At 44.1% G+C, this 21,793-nt stretch overlaps 1 protein-coding gene across 1 annotated transcript in view; it reads left to right on the forward strand.

Moving 5' to 3' along the window:
* Window positions 1–21,793, forward strand: part of LOC144668101 (corticotropin-releasing factor receptor 1) — a 233,317-nt gene that overhangs the window by 78,168 nt on the left and 133,356 nt on the right. Inside the window, exons 3-4 of the mRNA XM_078529890.1 lie at window positions 2,209–2,294; window positions 12,937–13,043. Of these exons, the coding sequence (XP_078386016.1) occupies window positions 13,024–13,043 (20 nt within the window). The 5' untranslated portion in view covers window positions 2,209–2,294; window positions 12,937–13,023. The remainder of the gene's footprint in view (window positions 1–2,208; window positions 2,295–12,936; window positions 13,044–21,793) is intronic.

Consider the following 21,793-nt stretch of genomic DNA (forward strand, 5'->3'; position numbering starts at 1 on the left):
AGTTCAAGTACACGACCCAACTGATGGCACCTGGAATCTAGCAGGAATCACCAGCAACCACTCAGAACCAAGACCGTATCAAGTACGAACACCAAATGGAATGGCATGGCAAAGAAATAGATGACAAATCAGAACAATACCAAACTAGAACCATCGAGTAATGCTATTACGACCAGAAAACGGTCTAAGGCCCAACACAAAGCACCCCTAACCAGCATTGTAAAAACATCCAGCAGAGATCACCATAACTAAACCTGGGCAGATAAGCAAACCACTGATACGGTTCAGATACTTGTAAATTTATTGCTCTGTGTTAAAGTCCACTCAGGCACAGTGGTCGGAATTTTTCAGCCCCTCCTGCCAGTGGTATCTTCCAGTCCTGCTGAAGTGAATGGATGTTTGAATGACCGGCCACATCCGCTGTGGTGGGACTGACCACACCGGGGCCAGGAAATCCCGGGCAAAGTCATTTTCCTCTGCTGGCACATAAATAATTTCATTCTTTAAAGGTTAACCTTTTGTTTAGGAGGACGTTGTAATATGATGTGTATATACCTTTAAAGGAGTGTATCTTAACTACTGTCAATCATTACCACTTTAACAAGATATGATGTATTAGTCCCATGACTTGTAGGTGGTCTGAAAGCAGCAATTATTGAGGTCAGACATGTGCCTCACAGTATCCCAGTGTATACTATTTGAATGTAGTCTTACCTTCAAATAAAGAATCCACATTACTGTTTCACCAACCTTTGTGCATGTGTTTATGTTGAAGAAAAGAAGAATGTAACATCTTTTATACCGTGTGTTCCCCACGTAGGGCCCCCCTCCACATCTGTATTGCTTCTGGGGTTGGCTGGCCTGACTCTATCCTGCCCCATTCCCTCAGCGTGAAAATTGGACCATTTGGAGCTGTTTTTTCCTGAGCTGGGCTCAGCAAGCCAGAAAAAATTCCCAACTCTGTGCATGTGCCTCAGGAGTGAAAATCCAGGCCATATGTCTTTAATGGCAATAGATTGAGAAACGTTTGCATTCAGAGGAATCAGGGTGTGCTTGTACATGAATCACAGAAAGTTAACATACAAGTACAAACAATTCGAAGGCAAATAATAGTTTAGCATTTGTCACAAATGGGTTGGAGTGTAAGAATATGAGAACTGCACATAGTTTTCATACTGGTATATCCTTGTTGCACTTTGTACAGTTTTGGTCTCCTTTCGGAAGGAAGGACATACTTGCCCGAGAGTGAGTGAAACAAAGGTTCACCAGATTGGTCACTGGGATGAGGGGATTGTCCTAGGAAGAGAGATTGAATAAACCCGACCCATTTTCCCTGGAGTTTAGAGGAATGAGAGGTATCGAATGTAATAAATAAATTTAACATGATGTGACAAGGTGGGTGCTATGAAAATGTTGCACCTGGCTGGGGAATCTAGAACATGGCATCACAATCTCAAAATAAAGGGCCAAATATTTAGGACTGAGATGAGATGAACTTCACTTAAGGGGTTGTGAACGTTCAGAATTCCCTACCCTAGAGCGATGGGGTGCTTAGTTACTGAATATATTCAAGACAGAGGTCGAAAGATTTTTGGGTACTAAGGGAAAAGAAGACTTGCTTGTATATAGTGTTTCCCATGACCACTGGATGTCTCAAATTGCTTATCAGCCAATTAAGTACTTTTGAAGTGTACTCACTGTTTAATGCAGGAAATGTGGCAGCTATATGCACAGCAAGCTCCCATAACAGCAATGTAATAATGACCTGTTTCTGTGTTGATGTAGTGATACCTATAGGCCAGGACACCACAGTTAGCTCTCCTGCTCTTCAAAATAGTGCTATGGAATTTTTTACGTTCACCCAAGCAGGCAGATGGGGCCTCCGTTTAATGTTTCACCCAAAAGACAGCACCTCCAACAGTGCAGCATTCCCTCAGTACTGGAGTATCAGCCTTGTCTTTGTACTCAAGCCCTGGAGTGGGACTGGAAACTGTAACAGTAAGTGAATTGAGGGATGGTGCAGGAAGATGGAGTTGAAGGAGACCAGCTTGTTAAATGGTGGAGTAGACTTGAAAGACTGAATGGCCCTACTCTAGCTCCGAATTTATTAATATTCTTACATCTCTAAAAAACAGAGGTAGACCTGAACTTTGATGTCATTTTTCTCATGGACAATTGGAATAAGATTTCACTATTATTTCCCTACAGACAGTGTGTTCAGAGAATGCCTCGGAAATGGAACATGGGCAAGCAAGATCAATTACTCCCAGTGCCAGCCAATCCTGCAGCAAAAGGTTTGTGCAATCCTAAACACTTAAATGACATGAACAACAAAGGAAAAGATCATTTTACAACATCAACCACACTCTCAGAAACCTCAAAAACATCTCTAGTAACAAGAGGGGTGAGTGTTAAAGGGGCCAGTAACTCTAGGGGTCAGCGAAACAGTGAGACTTCAGGGCGGGTTCAAACAGCTAGTTTATAGGTTCAGGAAGAAAGAAAACAATCCAAGTGTAAGCATGTAGGTGACAGGCTGATGAATATTTCCTATTTATCTTATCTAAACTAGGGAATGTCAATCAGCGTAAGTGAAACATTAATTGAAATAATAAGAATTTAAGCACAAGCAAGACTAGAGGTATTAAATATTTCTAGTTAATTAAAGCACAATAGGTATTGCTGCGCAGGTGATTTGTTGCAGTACTTGGGGAATGGTACGAGACAAACACGTCAACAGTTAGCATCTGCAGTTTGAGTTAATGAGCTGGAGGTTGAGCTACAGACACTATGGTGTATCAGGGAGGAGGAAAGTTACCTGGACACACTGTTCCAGAAGACAGCCATACCCCTTAGGCTAGGGTCTTCTGATTTAGTTCATGGTCAAGGGTGTGACTGTGAGTGAGTCAGGTAAGGGGATCGAGAAGGTAGAAGCGGGGGAGCCTCAGTCCTTGCGATTGTCCAATAGGCTCAAGGTTCTTGCAGCCTGTGTGAATGAGAGCGAGGGCTGCAGGGTGGATGAGCAAACTGACCGTGGTACAGCAAACCATTCAAGCGGGCGGAGTAAACAGGAATGTGATGGTAGTAGGTGACAGTATAGTCAAGGGAATAGGCACAGTTCCCTGTAGCCAAGAGTGAGAGTCCAGGCAGCTGTGTTGTCTGCCTGGTGCCAGGGTTCAGGACATCTGTTCCGGGCTTGAGGAATTAGCAGTGGAAGGAGGAATGGGCACTGGCACCAGTGCTGGGAAAGTGGGAGCCATACTGTTGGGATGGGCTTCACCTGAATCGTGCAGGACCAGTATATCAAGTCGTATAACTAGGGCGGTAGCAAGGGCTTTAAACGGAATAGTCAGGGTGAGAGATCACATGGTGGAAGATGTGGTAAAGTAAAAGGAAAGGATAAGGGAAGAAAGAAAGGTAGTAATAAGGGTAATGATAACCAGAGTAGGTAGGAAGGAACAGAGTGTATAAACATAGAAGTGCAGTAGCAGATCACAGAATCACACAGTGCAGAAGAGGCCCTTCGGCCCATCGAGTCTGCACCAACACGTGAGAAACACCTGACCTACCTACCTAATCCCATTTACCAGCACTTGGCCCATAGCCTTGAATGTTATGACGTGCCAAGTGCTCATCCAGGTACTTTTTAAAGGATGTGAGGCAACCCGCCTCCACCACCCTCCCAGGCAGCACATTCCAGACCGTCACCACCCTCTGGGTAAAAACGTTTTTCCTCACATCCCCTCTAAACCTCCTGCCCCTCACCTTGAACTTGTGTCCCATCGTGACTGACCCTTCAACTAAGGGGAACAGCTGCTCCCTATCCACCCTGTCCATGCCCCTCATAATCTTGTACACCTCGATCAGGTCGCCCCTCAGTCTTCTCTGCTCCAACGAAAACAACCCAAGTCTATCCAACCTCTCTTCATAACTTAAATGTTTCATCCTAGGCAACATCCTGGTGAATCTCCTCTGCACCCCCTCCAGTGCAATCACATCCTTCCTATAATGTGGCGACCAGAACTGCACACCTACTCCAGCTGTGGCCTCACCAAGGTTCTATACAACTCCAACATGACCTCCCTACATTTGTAATTTATGCCTCGATTGATAAAGGCAAGCGTCCCATATGCCTTTTTCACCACCCCACTAACATGCCCCTCCACCTTCAGAGATTTGCCCAGAACTCGGATTTACTACAGGTGCAGGGCGCGATCAGCTGCACTCACGTGGCGCTCAGACCTCCTTTGCAACAAGAGATCAACTATGTCAACCACAAGGGCTTCCATTCACTGAATGTGCAGCTGTCGTGCGACCAGCATCCTGCAGGTGTGTGTACGGTTTACAGGGTTTGACTACGATTCCTACATTCTCAGTCAGTTACAGATCACTGACTTCTTCCAGGATCCACAGAGGCTGCAGGGTTGGCTCCTAGGGAAGAAGGGCTACTCACAGAGGACGTGGCTGATAACACCCAGGCAGCGGCCTCAGACTGCAGCGAAAATAGAGAAGGAGAGTGTGTAAGTGGGAGGCTAGATGATAAGTGTACCTGGTATGTGTAAGTGGTGAGTGGCCCATGGACAGGATGAGGACAATGAAGGTGTGTGTGAAAGAGTGATTGGTGATTGGCAGTGATTGATGGCCCTGTGGATGTGCGATTGTACTTTTTACTTTGGCATTGAACTACAGTATGGAGAGACGATGCTTGCGTCTATGCACACTCGGAGGCCGAGCTCCAAACCATCGTCAACACCGTCACCGAGGCATTCAAGAGCATGGGCCTTACACTAAACACCCATAAGACAAAGGTCTTCTACCAACCTGTCCCCTCCACACTGCACTGCCCCTCATTTATCAAAATCCACAACGAGGCCTTGGACAACATGGATCACTTTCCATACCTTGGCAGCTATTGTCAACAAGGGCAGACATCGATGACGAGGTTCAACACCACGTTCAGTGTGCCAGCGCAGCCTTTGGCCGTCTGAGGAAGAGATTATTTGAAGACCAGGACCTCAAAGCCGGCACCAAGCTCATGGTCTACAGAGAGCAGTAGTGACACCTGCCCTCCTATATGGCTCAGAGACGTGGACCATGTACACCAGGCACCTCAAAGCTCTGGATACATACCACCAGTGCTGCCTCTGCAAGATCCTGCAAATCCATTGACAGGATAGGTGCACTAACGTCAGTGTTCCCGCTCATTCCAACATCCACAGAGTCCAAGCATCGACCACGCTCGATCAGCTCCTCTGGGCAGGCCACATCGTCCGCATACCTGACACGAGACTCCCAAAACAAGCACTCTACTTGGAGCTTTGACACGGCAAGCGAACCCCAGGAGGGCAGAGGAAACATTTCAAGGACACCCTCAAAGTCTTCTTGAAAAAGTGCAACATCCCCACCAACATTTGAGAATCCCTGGCCCAAGACTGCATGAAGTGGAGGGAAAGCATCTGGGAGGAAATGAACACCTCAAGTCTCATCGCCAAGGGCTAGCTGCCAAGCGTCGACAGCAAAAGGAGCGCATGGCAACCTGGGCACCCCACCCACCCGCTCCCCCTACCAGTGTCTGCCCCACCTGTAACAGAGACTGTAGGTCATGCATTGGACTCTTAAGTTACCTGAGAACTGATTTTTTGTCTCTTCATTGACAGGTTTTCTTGGTGCTATTGAGCAGAATACAGCTAGCAAAGGATGCCTCTCAGAAGGTCCAGAATGACTATTACCTCATCTCAAATTGGTCTTGTAACTTGATAATTGGATAACTTAATTGTCAGAAAGCATTGATTGGTTTTTAGACACTTATGAAAATATTAATGATAACAGTACAATAGAGTGCTCAGTGTGTGCCTTATCTTGTTCATACACATGACGCGTATTCATTTTATAATATTGTACAACTTTCAGTTTCAAACTTTTAGAATTAAGATTAGGAAGGTCGCCACTGACCATTTTTTATCTCATAAATTTCTTTCTGCCACTTTCTGTACACAGGCTTAAAACTCAAAACTTTACTTAAGACAGATTTTAAATATAACACTCTTATGAAAGCAAACTTTTACTTTAATTTATTAGAATTTTAAGTATAAACCAGCCGTCTTAATCGAACTAATGATTGCTTGCTAAGTCTTCAATTATATCTAATTGAGGCATGCTGCTTGTTATAATTAGCTATTCCTCATTGCTATCTAGATTGTAACGTTTGAATGAATATTTGTAGTTGATTACTGAATATGAAATACAAAGGCGGGACAATACCTGGCTCCGCAAACTGGAGAAAGTGCCTGATTTTAGGTCCATGGTGGGAAGAGGATGCAAACAAACTGGGAGTCATGGTTGGCGTCCCTAGAATGAGTGCAGAGGCAGGCGGAGCAGAAGGCCTGGCTTGGTATACCAGCACTGTGTCGAAGTTTAAAAAAAAAACCATAAAACATCCCCCCAGTTCTTATCCCTCACACCCCCTCACCCTCCCACATATTCCCCATGCACCATCTATGCCATGTCATGATGCCTGCCCACCCGCCATGGCTGCCGATACCCTCCATGCCAACCTAAGCCCACCCACCCCCAATGACTCCTCAAACCCTCCAAGCCAACCCATGCCCCACTCATCCCCTTGGCCCGTCATACTCTCCATGCCAACCCTTGGCCTCTTATACCCTCCATGCCAACCTATGCCCCCCACCCACCCCCATGGTCCCTCTTACCCTCCATGATAACGTGCCCCCACCCATCACCCTTTGCCCTTACACCTACCATGCCACCTCACCTGTGGGCATATGTCAGGGCCCATGCTGAGGTGAGAAAAAATAAAGTTCTTTAATGTCTATTGAAGGATTCACTATTTTAAAAAAAATTTCATTGATTTAAAAAAAACAATTCACTACATTTAACTTCCTTTAATCCCCTATAAAAACAAGCTTTGGAATTCATGGGGGAGAATTTTCTCCTGCCCGTAATCGGCTGCACGCCGCCATTTTATGTGGACTGGCCAGTTAAGGCCCGTCCAGCGTCACGCACGCCAGGAAGTGCTGTGTGCGCTCCCTGTGCGGGCAGTGGTGAGGGGGCGGTGGAGTAGGCTGAGCTGGGGTCTGCGCTCTTACACACATGCACGCCAAAGAGTGCAAAAATCTCCCTGAGGCACAGAGCTGCCTCAGGGAGATTAGTTTGATTTTTTAAAAATTTAAATAAAGGAAGAAAATTTTTTAAGCCATGTCACATGAGCTGGGACATGTCTGTGAATTTTATTAACATTTTTTTTTAAAGTTTAAAGACCTTCATGAAACCTCATCCCACCCGTGGATGAGGTTTGATGATAAATGTGAAGGCCGGGCAGCTCAGTTAGTTATTTTAATTGGAACTTAAATGGTCTTAATAGGCCTTTGACAGCTCGGTGGGCACACAGCTGATTCCGGTGCGCACCCACTGAACCAAAGGTCTGAATGACGTGTGGTGACGTCAGGACGCACGCCCAAAGTCACTGCGCGTCATTTTACACATTGGTGAGCAGGGATGGGCCTTGCTCGCCAACCGAAAGAATTTGGCCATAGTCCAACTTCAAAGAGTCAACAACCACTTGGAGCTGTCAATCAAACTGTGAACTGAGAGGCACCCCACTGTGCTAATGCAAGATTGTGAACTCAGTCATGCAGCACTAATTCAATCATATGCCTAGGACAGGGTGGAATAGCAAGCACTGATTTTTGTTAACACCGCAAGCAGCTTTTTTTCTCAAATATTTAAAGGGCAGGGGTTTTAAATGCCTTGTAGCTCCTCTTGACAGTTGCAATAAGCTGGATAGTTCCTTTTGACAGTTCCAATGAGCTTAACAGTTCCAATGAGTTCATGAGCTTTTTATGCACGTTCATGTCTAATTTTAACAGTCCCAAAGAGCACCTGACCACCCCCAGAAATCTACCAGGAACATAACAAAAAGAGTACTTTTCCTCTCCAACTATCCAAGCAACCCCACAAAGTTTAGATCTGTTCCCACCAGGCCTAATCTGTACATGTCATGCTTCCCACTCCTAGCTGACAAAGATCCAACATGACTGGAGGCAACTGCGTGTTTCATATGCGCACCTGCCTCCCTGAACCACAGATGTGCAATTTGAAACCTGCCCCCATTTCCCCCCCCCCCCACTCCCATCGTTAAAATGGTGAGGGCCATGTTCGTGTGTGGGACTTCTGGATTCCGGCCACCAGCACCATTTTTGCTCCCCGTCATTGTGAAAATTCAGGCCAAAATGTCCCCTTTGGTTATATGTTAGTCTCAAAGTGGCTTCCCTTGACCTTGTTAGCTTACTTAATGCATTTAAAATTGAACTATTCTTAAAATGGCCAACCTTTACGAAATTTTACAACCCAGGCTAATTTACAGTCAGTCAGGACCCGGGGAACCACATCAATTATAACTTAATCCAAGATTCTTCATCGCACCAGGTGTTTCCAGGTAGGAAACTCACTCAGACCTCAAATTAATGTGAAGAAATTAGCAGAGAAAATTAATCAGTGGCCTCACATCCACATAATAATTATTTTTAAAAATTTGTTCATGGGATGTGGGCATCACTGGATGTCTTCTGCCTATCTCAAAAAAGTCTTCTTTTCTAACCATTTTGCAGGAGAAATCTGTAAGCAAAAGAAGAAAAGTCACATTAAATGAGAATATTAGAACCTCATTTCCCTACATCAGGGTAGACAGAATATGAAGGCAGGAGGAAATGGGCCGAGTGGAGGGCTCATCCTTGCTCAGGGTTTGCCCCCAACTATTCTTGCTTCTTCTTTCTTATCCTAGTCATTGGTCCATTCATTGATAGAACTAAAACAGGTGCCAAAATTCACCTTGTGTTTTGACAAAAGGTTATTAACCTGACACATTAACTCTGTTTCTCTCTTCACAGATGTTGCCAGACCTGCTGTGTAATTTCCAGCATGTTCTATTTGCCCCAGACACCTCTTGCTCTGATTGTGTCTGCTCCCATGTAGGTCAGTGTTGGGCCAATACCAAGCAAAACCTTGAGCAAATATGTTTCAGTATTTGGAGTTTTCTGGAGATTAGGCACCTTGCAGCACCCATAACCAGGTCTTTTCAGCACACACAACAATGCAAGTCAAATCAACTGTTCATGCAGAGCATGGTTGTGAGGCACAAATCGTCTGTCAGCCCCAAGGCTCCCTCCAATTCAGGGTGAATTGTCAAGCTACGGGAGGAATGTGGCTGGGTCTGAGTTACACTGGCTCTCCAACCCTTATTATTGGAACAAACTTCTACTAGAATTGCTCTGTAGATGTCACTTGCTCAAAGCCTTTTCATCTGACCTGCGCTGTCTCCAATGCAAAGAATGAGCTGGTGTGCAAACTTGGCAGGACATGTAGAAGTGAGATCCACAGTTATCTCAGACGGAGCTTCCCCAGAAGTGATCAAGTGCGGGGTGATTGATTGATAGTGGGGTGATTGATTATATTTTCATAGTAATGATTTATAATAGAGAATAATAGGAGAGAAAAACAAGAAAAATAGGAGAGGGAAAAAGGAAGAGAAACAGAGTGAAGCAAGAGGGAAATAGAAACAGAAACAAAGATGGTTAGTTGGATTTTATTGCAGTTAGGGAAACTCCACAGATATTTAAAAATGGAGGCAGGGACCCAATTTTGGGATTCCCTGTACCCCCAATTTTTGTCAGCGCTGGATAAGAGTGTGGGCTGGTGCAAGTCACGAACTTGTACCCTGCACTCCCTACCTGGGTGGTTCCATTGTGGGATAGCCATCTCCTAGCCCTCCGTAGTTTTCCTGCAGTCAGGCAGCTTCTTGGAGGTGTCATGAACCATTGTCTGGATGAGGGAATCGTTTGAAAGGAAAGTTCAGAAGGTCTTACACATGCCCCTCATACCAACGTATGTCCCTCCAGCCACCCCCAATGGCCCTTCATATCCTCCTGCCAACCTAAAGCACTTCAATAATATAAAAGCAAAAAACTGCGGATGCTGGAAATCCAAAACAAAAACAAAAATAAAAATACCTGGAAAATCTCAGCAGGTCTGACAGCATCTGCGCAGAGGACCACAGTTAACGTTTTGAGTCTGTATGACTCTTCAACAGGTCATACAGACTCGAAACGTTAACTGTGGTCCTCTCCACAGCTGTCAGACCTGCTGAGTTTCCCAGGTATTTTTATTTTTGTTTTTGTTCTAAAGCACTTCAATGCTGATATATCCAATATACACTCTGTACAGAACCAATAAACCCTATAGTAATAATGTCATATGTCAATAAGCTTTTGAAAAAGCAATTTGTTCATAACTTTCTTACAACCCCTTTTACTACAGCCCTATAAAAGTGTCAATCAACCAACATTTAAAGTATAAGTAACAGAGATGGCAAGCACTTGGCACCTCTTTATCCTATTTAAATAAACATTGAGCAACTGAGAAATAGATCTAAGAGAGAAATCTGTCAATGAAGTAATGTTTTCCCTTGGGCAGAGCTGTTTCAACAGACTAATGGATTTCTGGGCTCTCAACGAAGCCTCATTATGCATTTTTGGCTGAGGTCCCAGATATTCATTAGTCATAGAGTCAGTTACATTACAGAAGGACACCATTGGGCCCATCGAGTCCATGTCAATTCTCCGTAGAGCAATCCAGTCATTCCCACTTCTCCCAACTCGATTACTGTAGCCTTGTCAGGTTTATTACCTTCAAGTGTCCATCCTATTTCCTTTTGAAATAATTGATTGTCTCTGCTTCCACCACCCTCACAGACAGTGAGTCCAGGTCATTCCCACATGCAGTGTAGAAAAGTTGTTCTTCATATTCAACCTGCATCTTTTGGCTAAACCTTGCATTCCAAGATCCAAGTCATTTATATATAGCAAAAAAAACAGTGGTCCTAGCACTGACCTTTGAAGAGCACCACTGTCTGTCACCCTGCAGCCTGAAAAATAACCATAAGCAAAACTCGCTCTTTTCTGTCCTTAAACCAATTTTTAAAATCCAATTTGACACTGACCCTCTTGCCCCAGGAGCCTCATTCTTTTTTAACCAGCCTTTTATATGGCACGTCAATACTTTCTTAAAATCCATATAGATAACAACCATTACATTCCCTTCATTAACCTGTTTTTTTACAGCTTTTTCACACGTGATGTTATTACTTTTTTATTCTTTCACGGGATGTGGGCATTGCTGGTTAGGCAAACATTTTTATTGCCCATCCCCAGTTGCCCTTGAGAAGGTGATGATGAACTGCCTTCCTGAACTGCTGCAGTCCATGTGGCGTAGCTAACCCTCAGTGCTGTTAGGAAGGGTTCATTGGGTTTCTACAGAGTGTGTACTGGGTAAGTGGCATTGAAGTGCCATAGGTTGGCATGGAAGGTATGAGGGGCCATAGGGAGTGGATGGATGGGTGTAGTTTGGATTGGAGAGTATGAATGGTCATTGGGGATGGCTGGAAGGGCATAGATTGGCATGGAGGGTATGAGAGGTCTTTGGAGGTGGGTGGAGGGCATGAGTTGGCATGGGGAGTGTGAGGGGTGAGGGCTGTTTTTTGTTTTTTTTTTGTAACTGGGAAAAAGTCCAAAAGCACCAAGGTGGGCCTTGTAAACAAAAACAGAAAATGCTGGAAAAACTCAACAGGTCTGACAGCATCTGTGGAGAGAGAAACAGAGTTAACGTTTCGAGTCCGTGTGAGTCTTCTTCAGAGCGGAGGAGGGCCTTTTTAACAGCCCACCACCTCATCCAGCTGTGGCTGCGTCTGAAGCCTTTCTTGGAGCAGCGGCCCAGCCCCAGTTAGCACCCAGCCCCAGAACGAAAATCCTGACTTTGCAGGCACTTGGTCCTGAGGTGGGTACGCCAAACCGGGAAAGTATCCAGTACCCACCACTAGGATGAACATCCAGCAAGGAATGAGAGAGAGAAATAGAGTAAGTGAGACGAGAGAGAGAGAAAGAGAAACAGAGAGAAATACAAAAAGAAAAACAGAGAGGAAAAGAGAGGGAGAAAGAATGAGGGGGTCAGAAAGAAAAAGAAAGAAAACAAAGATGGAAGGAGAGGGAAAAAAGGAAATGAGTAGCAGAATGAAAGATTGCATAATATTGTAGCCCGAATGCTGTGAAGGTAGAGAGGAGCTGCTCAAACTGAGACTGAGTTCTCAGTCAAGCTTTTTCAGTGTAGGTTGGTTTCCGGCCGGGATCCTCCTGTCACACTAATGTCACAGAAAATGCTGGAAATGCTCAGCAGGTCAGTCAGCACCTCTGGAGGGAGAAACAGAGCTAATGCCTCAGGTCTGTGATCTTCTGGAAATGCTCAGCAGGTCAGTCAGCATCTCTGGAGGGAGAAACAGAGATAACGCCTCAGGTCTGTGATCTTCCTTCTGAATCTTTCCTGCCCTCCACCCAATCTAGATCTTCCCTTTTGTTCATTTTTCCACCTTACTCACCCCTTTCATTGCTCAAAACCCACTACATTTCTAACTTTTCCCAATTTTCCAGATGTTGCTTGAAGTGCTGAATATTTCCAGCATTTATTGTTTTTATTTCACAGTTCCAGCATTTACAGTTTGTGGCTTTTGTCCTTCTGTCACACAATAGGTACTGGTCTGAGAGAAGGTGCAACAGTCCAAATCCTTCATTGAAGTACCTCAGACAGTAGTACCCGATTTCTACTTGGAATTGCCTGTGTGCTCCATCATTAAACTGCCAGCAGGAAACCTTTGATTTTGTTTTAGTGCCAGTGAGTTTAAAAACATAACTCACACTGTGAAATATTTAAATTTTATATAGCTCGAAAAGCCATGACATTGACATTGTATGAAAGAATCCCTGGTATTGAAACCCCTCAACTTGCTGGACAGGAAACATTTGCTAAACACAGAATGTAAGTGAAACAATCTCTCCCTCCATCTATGATATTCAGACGCTTTCCCTTGTCTTTCAGAGGAAGCATCAGATTCACTACAAACTTGCAGTGATCATCAATTACCTGGGACATTGTCTCTCCTTAGCTGCTCTCATCATTGCCTTCATGCTTTTCATGCGTTTGAGGTAAGAGAATCCATGCAATCATAGAATTATTACAGTACAGAAGGAGACCATTTGGCCATTATGTCCATGCCAATTCTCTACCGGAGCAACTCAGCGAGTACCACTCCTCCTACCTTTTCCCTATAGCCCTGCAAATTATTTCATTTAGATGCTTATCCGATTTTCTTTGAAAAGTCACTATTGGCCCTGCCTCCATCTGTATTTCAGACCCTAACCACTCGCTGCATCAAAAACTTTTTCGCTATTGGTTCTTTTGTCATTCACTTTAAATTCTCGTCCTCTGGCTCTCAACCTTTCTATCAATGGGAAGAGTTTCTACCGACTCCATCTAGATTCCTCCTGATTTTAAAATTTCCATCAAATCTGCTCTTAATTTTTTCTTCTCATAAGAGAACAACCCCAGCTTATAATTGAATTGGAGAATGGTTACAGCACAGAAGTAGGCCATTCAACCCATCATGTCTGTGCTGGCTCTCTGAAGGAGCAGCTCACCTAGTGTCACTCCTGGACTTCTCCCCATAGCCCTACACATTTTTCATTTTCAGATAATAATCCAGTTCTCTTTTGAATGCCTCAGTTGAATCTACCTCCACCATTCTCTCAGGCAGTGCATTCCAGATCCTAACCACTCATTGCATGAAAATAAATTTCCTCCAGTCTTTCCACATAACTGAAGTTCCTCATTCCAGCATGGAATTGTTCTCAGGTGTTAACAGGAGTTAGGCCCACTGTCCCCAGAAAAGTGCAGAGGCAGCAAAAGGGGCTGCTGGTTGCTGAGGCAGGCTGCTGAAAAGGTCTGCATAGGTGCTCTGGGACTTAGTTCCAGTTACCGGGCCATTGTTTGAAATGCCACCTTTCATATCCCACTGCTGCCACTATGTTCTATTCATACCATTTTATATTATGGTGCCAGCTGTGGTGTCTCTCTCTGACAAGATCTTGAGACTTGTATGTTTAAACATGAATCCTTTATTGGTAGTCTTTAACTATGTACAGATCCCAGGTTATTGTCATGCATGGTGCTGCTTCATGCAGGTAGGCTGCTTCAAGAGTTCTCCATATCAACCCCATTACCCTCATCAACCCTCTGTTACTCCATCAAAAATCTTAATCAAACTAATTAAACACTATTTGCCTTTAACAACTCCATGTCTGCTCTTCTTAATCAATCATCATTCGTCCAAGTGACTGCTATTTTGTTTAGGATTGTTGTTTCTAAAAGCCTTCCCACCATTGAAGTTAAGCTGACTGGTGTCTAGTAGCTGGATTTCTCAATACACCCTTTTTTTGAACAAGAGTGCAACATTTGCAATTCTCTAGTCCTCTAGTACCACCCCTGTATCAAAGGAGAGTTTGAAGATTATGGCCAGTGCCTCCACAATTTCCACACTACCCACAGTATCTTGGATGCATCCCATCTAATTCTGGTGATTTATCAACTTTAAGTACAGCCAGCTTTTCTAATTCTCCGCTTTATCGATTTTTAACACATCCAACATCTCAACTACTTCCTTTCACTATGACTTTGGCTGCATCTTCTTCCTTGGCAGAGACAGTTCGAAAGTACTCATTTAGTATCTCAGGCATTCTGTCTGCTTCTGCAATCCTCATTTTGGTCACAAAATCATATTGACATCGAAGGAAGCCATTTGATTTAACGAGTCCATGTAGAGCAATCCTGTAAGTCTCATTCCCCTGTTCTATCCCCATAACCCTGCAAGTTTATTCCCCTCGAATGTACATCCAATTTCCTTTGAAAATCATTCATCATTAAAGCACTTCCACCACCCTCGTAGCAGCAAGTTCCAAATCATTACCAATCACTGCGTAAAAAAGTTGTGTATCACATCCCCCCTTCATGTCTTGCCCAAAGCCCGACATCTGTTTCATCGAGTCCTTTATATCATCAATTAATGAGAACAGCTTTTCTTTGTCAGCCTCATCTAAACCTTTCCTAATCTTGAATGCCTCAATCAAATCGCTGCTGAATCCCATTGATCCAAGGAGAACAACCCTAGCATCTCCAACCTAATCTTTGATAGTGGAATACAGAGTAAAATTTCAAATGCATCAAAACCTGGAGCTGTGACAAACAGCGAAGATGATATAAATCTCTCATCCCTAGAAACATTCTGGTAGATCTCCTCTGCAGTCTGTCAAGGACCCTCAGATCCTTCCTAAACTGTGGTGACCAGAACAGGACTAGTTATAATATTCTAGTTCTGGCCTAACCAGACCTTTACAATGACTCAGCATAACTTCCTCGCTTTCGTACTAAATGCCTCTATTTATGAAGCCTAAGATCCCATGTGCTTTACTAACCATCCTCTCAATATGTCCTGCCATCTTCAAAGAGTTATGCACATGGAGCCCAAGGTTCCTCTTTCCTTGCACACTCTTTAGGATTGTGCCATTAAGTCTATATTGCCCCTCTCTGTTCATTCTGACAAAATGAAACATCTTACACTTCTCCATATTAAATTCATCTGCCACTTGTCTGTCCATTTTGCTGGCCTATCTATGTCCTATTGCAGACGATTTATTTCATCTTCACTGTTTGCCACAGCTCCAGGTTTTGATGCGTTTGAAATTTTACTCTTTATTCCAATATCAAAGTCAATTTTTCAGATATACATACATACATACATGTACTTACATATGTATATATAGAAAAAAACAGTGGGCCTAGCACTGAACCTTGGGGAACATCGATAGCTACTATGCTCCAGTCCGAAAAACAATAATTGACACAACTCGCTGTTTTTTGTCCTTAAGCCAATTTTCTACCCAAACTGACACTGACCCTCCTGTTCCATGAGTGTTAATTTTATGTGGTACATTGTTAAACACTTTCTTAAAAAATCCATATAGACAACATTAAATGCTTCCCCTTCATAAACCTTCTCCATTAATTCATCAAAAAATGTAATTAGATTAGTCTTCTTAAGCCCCTCTTCCCTGTCCTCTCCACCCTCACCTCCAATAACAAGTACTCACTTCTTTGTCACTATGATTGAGACAGTCTGATTAGCTGCCTCTGCTGTGTCACACCCTTCCACTTGCCCATCTACCCAAACTTCCTTTAATACTCCCCTGCCCCATCCCTGAACTAGTAATAGTTTCTGTAGTTTTTCTTCTATCATGACCTCTGAACTCATCTTGTCCATGAGACCCGCCTCCTGATCCTTTGGTCCTATTCCTAACTAAACTGCTGATCAATCAACTTCCCCTACTGGCCCCTATGTTAGCCAATATTGTTAACGGTTCTGTCTCTTCATGTGTTGTCCCTCACTCCTTTAAATCTGCTGTCATCCACTCCTTTTCTCAAAATAAACAACCCTTGCCCCCTCCATCCTTGCAAACTGCCATTCCATCTCCAATGTTTCATCTCCAAAGTGCTTTAACATGTTGTCACTTTCCAAATCCATTCTAATCTTTCTTGGAACTCCATGTTTGAATCCCTCCAATTAGGCTTTGCCCCAGCACAGTAACAAAACAACTCATATCAAAGTCACAAATGAAATCCCATATGACCATGACAAATATACCAACTTTCCCTCCTTGTCTTTCTCGTCTTGCCTGCAGCTGTTGACATGGTTGACCACACCATCCTCATTCATGGTCGTCCAGCTGGGTGAGACTGCTCTCACATGGTTCTATTCTTACCTATTTAGTCGTAGCCAGAGAATTGCTTGTAATAGCTTCTCTTTCTGCTCCCGCACTGTTACGCTGTCCCCCAAGGACCTATCCTTGGTCCCTCTCATTTCTCATCTATGTGCTTCCACTCAGCAACATCACCCGAAGGCCCGGCTTTAGTTTTCACATGTACGTTGACAACGTCCAGCTCCACCTCGCCAACATTTCTCTCAGCTCTTGAGCTGTTGCTGAATTATCAATCTGCTTGCCAACTTCCAGTGTTGGATATGCAGAAATTCCCTCCAATTAAATATTGAGAAGTTTTTTTTTCAGTTCCCACTGCAAAATCCATCCACTAGCTGCAGACTCCAGCCTTCTCCCTGGCGACAGTCTGAGATTAAATCAGTCGCTTGCATCCTTGGTGTCATATTTGACCCCGAGTTGAGTTTCCAAACTCATATTTGTGCTGTCACTAAGACCGTTTCTTTCCACGTCTGTAACATCGCTCAATGTCACCCCTGCTCATTTGCTGCTGAAACTCTTATCCATACCTTCATTACCTGTAGACTCAGCTATTCCAATGCACTCCTGATTAGTCTCCCAGATTCTACCCCCCATAAACTTGAGGTCATCTATAGCAAGTCCCATTCCCATAGCACCTCACTTGCATTGTACTGTGCTCACTCAGTTACATTGGCTTAAGGTCAAACAACATCTTAATTTTAAAATTCTTATCCTTGTTTTCAAATCCCTCCATGGCCTTGCTCCTCTCTATCTCTGTAATCTCTTCCAACTCCACACACTGAGGGATATCTACACTCCTCTAACCCTGGCCTCCTGTGCATTCGTAATTATAATTGCTCCCCCATTGGTGGTTGTGCCCACAGTTGCCTAGGCCTCATGTTCTGGAAATCCCTTCCTACATCTCTGTGCTCCCTACGTCCCTTTCCTCCTTTATGACACTTCTTAAAACATAACCACTTTGACCAGGCTTTGGTCATCTGACCAACTATTTTCTTATGTGGCTAGGTGTCATATTTTGTTTATAATGCTCCCGTGAAGCCCCTTGGGATGTTTCATTATGTTAACAGTGCTATATAAATATGATGGAGTCAATAGTTAGTGAAAGGAGTTTGTATCGAGGATCGAAAACGATGGCTTTAGTTTCCATATATTTAATTGAAGGAAATTTCTGCTCATCCAGCACTGATAATTTTCCATCAGTGGAAGAGTTGAGGGTGGTGGCAGATACCAACAGTAGATATGTGAAAACTAAAGCTTTCAGATGATGCTGCCTATTTTCTTTATACATTCTTTGGATATGAGCGTTGCTGGCATTTATTGCCCATCCCTAATTGCCCTTGGTGGGGATGAGCCCTCTTGGACTGCTGCAGTCCATGTGGTGTAGGTATACCCACAGTGCTGTTAGGGAGGGAGTTCCAGGATTTTTACCCAGAGCCGGTGAAGGAATGCGATATATTTCTAAGTATATGGCATGTGACTTGGAGGAGAATTTGCAGGTGGTGCTGCCCTTGTTCTTCTAGGTGGTAGAGGTCACGGATTTGGAAGGTGCTGTCTAAGAAGCCTTGGTGAGCTGCCACTGTGTGTGCTGTTGGCGGAGGGGGTGAATTCTTAAGGTAGTGGATGGGGTGGCGATCATGCTATTTTGTCTTGGATGGGGTTGGGCTTCCTGAATGTTGTGGGAGCTGCACTCATCCAGGTAAGTGGAGAGTATTCCATGACACTCCTGATAGATGGTAAACAATCCTTTGGGGAGTCAGGAAGTGAGTTTTTCACTTCAGAATTCCCAATCTCTGACCTGCTTTTGTAGCCACAGTATTTATATGGCTGGTCCAGTTCAGTTTCTCCTCAATGGTAACCTCCAGGATGTCAATGGTGTGGAATTCAGTGATTGTAATGCCATTGAATGTAAAAGGGAGATGTTTAAATTCTCTCTTGTTGGTATGGTCATTGCCCAGAACATAAATATTACTTGTCCTTTATCGGCTGAAGCCTGAATGTTGTTCCGCTCTTGTTACTTACAAGTACAGACTGCTTCAGTATTTCGGTAATAATCACAACCATCTATCTTATTTGTGGTAGAAATAACTCCAACCAAGCAGAGAGTTTTCCCAATGATTTAAATTTTGGCAAAGCTCTTTGATGCTCGGTGTCGTCACTTCACGTCACCTCTGCCTTTTGCCTCTTTTGTCTATATTTGAACCAAGACTGTAATGAGATCTGGAGCTTAATGGCCCTGGCGAAACTCAAAATGAGCTTGATGTGGTTATTGCTGAGTAAGTGCCGCTTGAATACACTGTCAACAACATCTTCCATCACTTGCTGATGATCGAGAGTGGACAAATGGGGCAGTATTTGGCCGGGTTGGATTTGTGCTACTTTTTGAGGACAGGACATACCTGGGCAATTTTCCACATTGCTGGGTAGAGCCAGTGTTGTAGTTCTACTGGAACAGCTTGACTAAGGGTGCGGCTAGTTGTACAGCAAAAATCTTCAGTACTACAGCCAGGATGCTGTCAGTGTTCTGAGATGATCCTTCTATCTTGGGCTCTAGGCATGGCATCTTAGACTGTGGACATTCTCTGGTATCTGATTAACACTTGTTTATTAGTATTACGGTAAACAAGTTACAGAGTAGGCACATTACTCCTAGGCATAATTCCAGCCTCTCTCTCTCAAGAGAGTCTAACACGCAGCTGACTGATGCCAGTGGCACATCATCAACTCCCTCATACGTTAGCATATCCCATCTGTTAACCCTTTATAATACACCTCCCTCCAAGTATACTGTCCTACATTCAACAACAACATGAAACTATTGCATTTCTTTAATTCCATTTATACAACCACACATTCTAACCTACCCCAGCTCCTTCTGTCCTGCTCCCCAAGTCACAGTCCTGGGGGATTCAATCTCCCATGATATTTTTGCACCTTAGGGAAGACAGTTTGGGGACATGAGAACTTTCTTCTGCATCTGGTAGGACATCATCATCTGCAGAATAGGACAACACTTCACCAGCATTGCTGTTAGCATTGTTGGGAAGCAGAGTGTATGTTTCAGGATGTATGAACTGCAAGGACAAGAAAGAGTTTCCAATGAAAGACTGATCCAAAAGAGAATACTGAAGAGAATCGAACTTTGGATCCTTTGAGACTAGAAGAGAAGAGCTCAGGACATTCCGAGGAACTTGTTGCTCCTCGGAGCACACAAGGAAAGTTTCAGAAGAGGAATGATCCTCAACTCCTGGAAAGACTGTCACAGATGTATCATCGACTGAAAAGGCATTGAAGATCTGAGATTTCAATAAACTTAGGCACTGAAGGACAAAATGAGCAACTTCCTTTAAGATTGCCGGAAAAAGAAGAAATGATTTTCCAATGATATTTCAGAGGGACTTTCTGTAGGCAGTGGTAAGAGAGCCACAATTCTCTCTGTACTGTGGGCAATGGGAAGAATTGTTGAGAATATGGAGACAAGACAGCCTCATCCTCCTATAATGAGATGAATTTCCTGTAGACCATCAGCTCGGGACAAGATTACTGTCCAGGATTCTGCAGCTTCAGAAGTGCTAAAGATTCTGCCACAGCTTCTGTGCTGACCTCCATCTCTGGGACTGAAGTATGGGTGGCAATTGACTTTCACCCTCAGAAGGTACCAGCTCTTTAGCAGTGTGATCTTCTACGGACTTTGACATGGAATCAGGCAAAGCATCCTCTCTAGCTCGTTTTGTGCTGTTTAGCATGCATGCCGTGTTATAGCTTCACCAATTGGCACTTAATTTTTATATAAGCTTTGTGATACTCTGACATACTCTGCTACACTTCTTATTGAACCAGGGTTGATCTCCTGGCTTGTTTGTAATGGCAGAGTGAGGGATATGTTGGGCCACAAGGCTGATTGTGGTTGAATACAATTCTGCTGCTGCTGATGGCTCCTGGTGCCTTATAGATGTCCAGATTTTAGCTGCTTGATCTGTTCTGAGGCTATCGCAGTACTAGTGCCACACAACACGATGGAGGTTATCCTCAGTGTGAAGACTGGACTTAATTTCCACAAGGGCTAAGTGGTGGTCTCTCCTACTGACAATCTCATGGACAGATGCATCTGTGACAGGTTGACTGGTGAAGACGATGCCAAGAAGGATTTTCCCTTTTGTCAGTTCTGTCACCACCTGCCGCAGTTATGCCCTTCAGGAGGCAGATTGGTCAGTAATTATACTAAAAGCCACTCTTGGTATTGGACATGGAAGCCCCTCATCCAGAATCCATTTGTGCCCTCAACATGGTGGAACAGTGATTCATCATCTGAGGAAGGGCAGCCAGTGGTAATCAGCAAGAGGTTTCCTTGCCCATATTTAGTCTGATGCTATGAGGTCCAGAATCAATATTGAGGTCTCCCAGGACATCAACTCCCCAACCGTATACTACTGTGCTACCACGTCTGGTGGGACAGGATATACCAAGGTATGTTGATGAAGTTATCTGGGACATTGGCTGCAGTGTATGATTTGGTGAATAGGACAATGCTAGACTGTTGATTGACTGGTCTGTGGGATAGCTCTCCCAATTTTGGCACAAGTTCCCAGATATTAGTGTGGACGATCTGGTTGGGCTGGATATGACTTAATTTATCTGGTGCCCAGGCTGAGGCTGCGAGATCCGTCCATTTGCAGGTACACCCACGGTGCTATTAGAGAGGGAATTTTAGGATTTTACCCCAGCATGAGTGAAGGAACGGCAATATTGTTCCAAGTCAGGATGATGTATTTCTTGGAGGGGAATTTGCAGGTGTGTGGTGTTCTCAGGCACCTGCTACCATTGTTCTTCTAGATGGTAGAAATGGAAAGTGCTGCAGCTCAGATGCTACACACTGCTGTCTTTGTGTGCTAGTACAAAGAACAAAGAAAAGTACAGCACAGGAACAGGCCCTTCAGCCCTCCAAGCCTGCGCCAATCATTTGCCGGTCAACTAAAACATTTTGCACTTCCGGGGTCCGTATCCCTCTATTCCCATCCTATTCATGTATTTGTCAAGCTGCCTCTTAAACACCACGATCGTACCTGCTTCCACCACCTCCTCTGGCAGCGAAT

Source organism: Cetorhinus maximus, chromosome 25 (genome assembly GCF_964194155.1).
Source record: "Cetorhinus maximus chromosome 25, sCetMax3.hap1.1, whole genome shotgun sequence".
Lineage (NCBI taxonomy): Eukaryota > Metazoa > Chordata > Chondrichthyes > Lamniformes > Cetorhinidae > Cetorhinus > Cetorhinus maximus.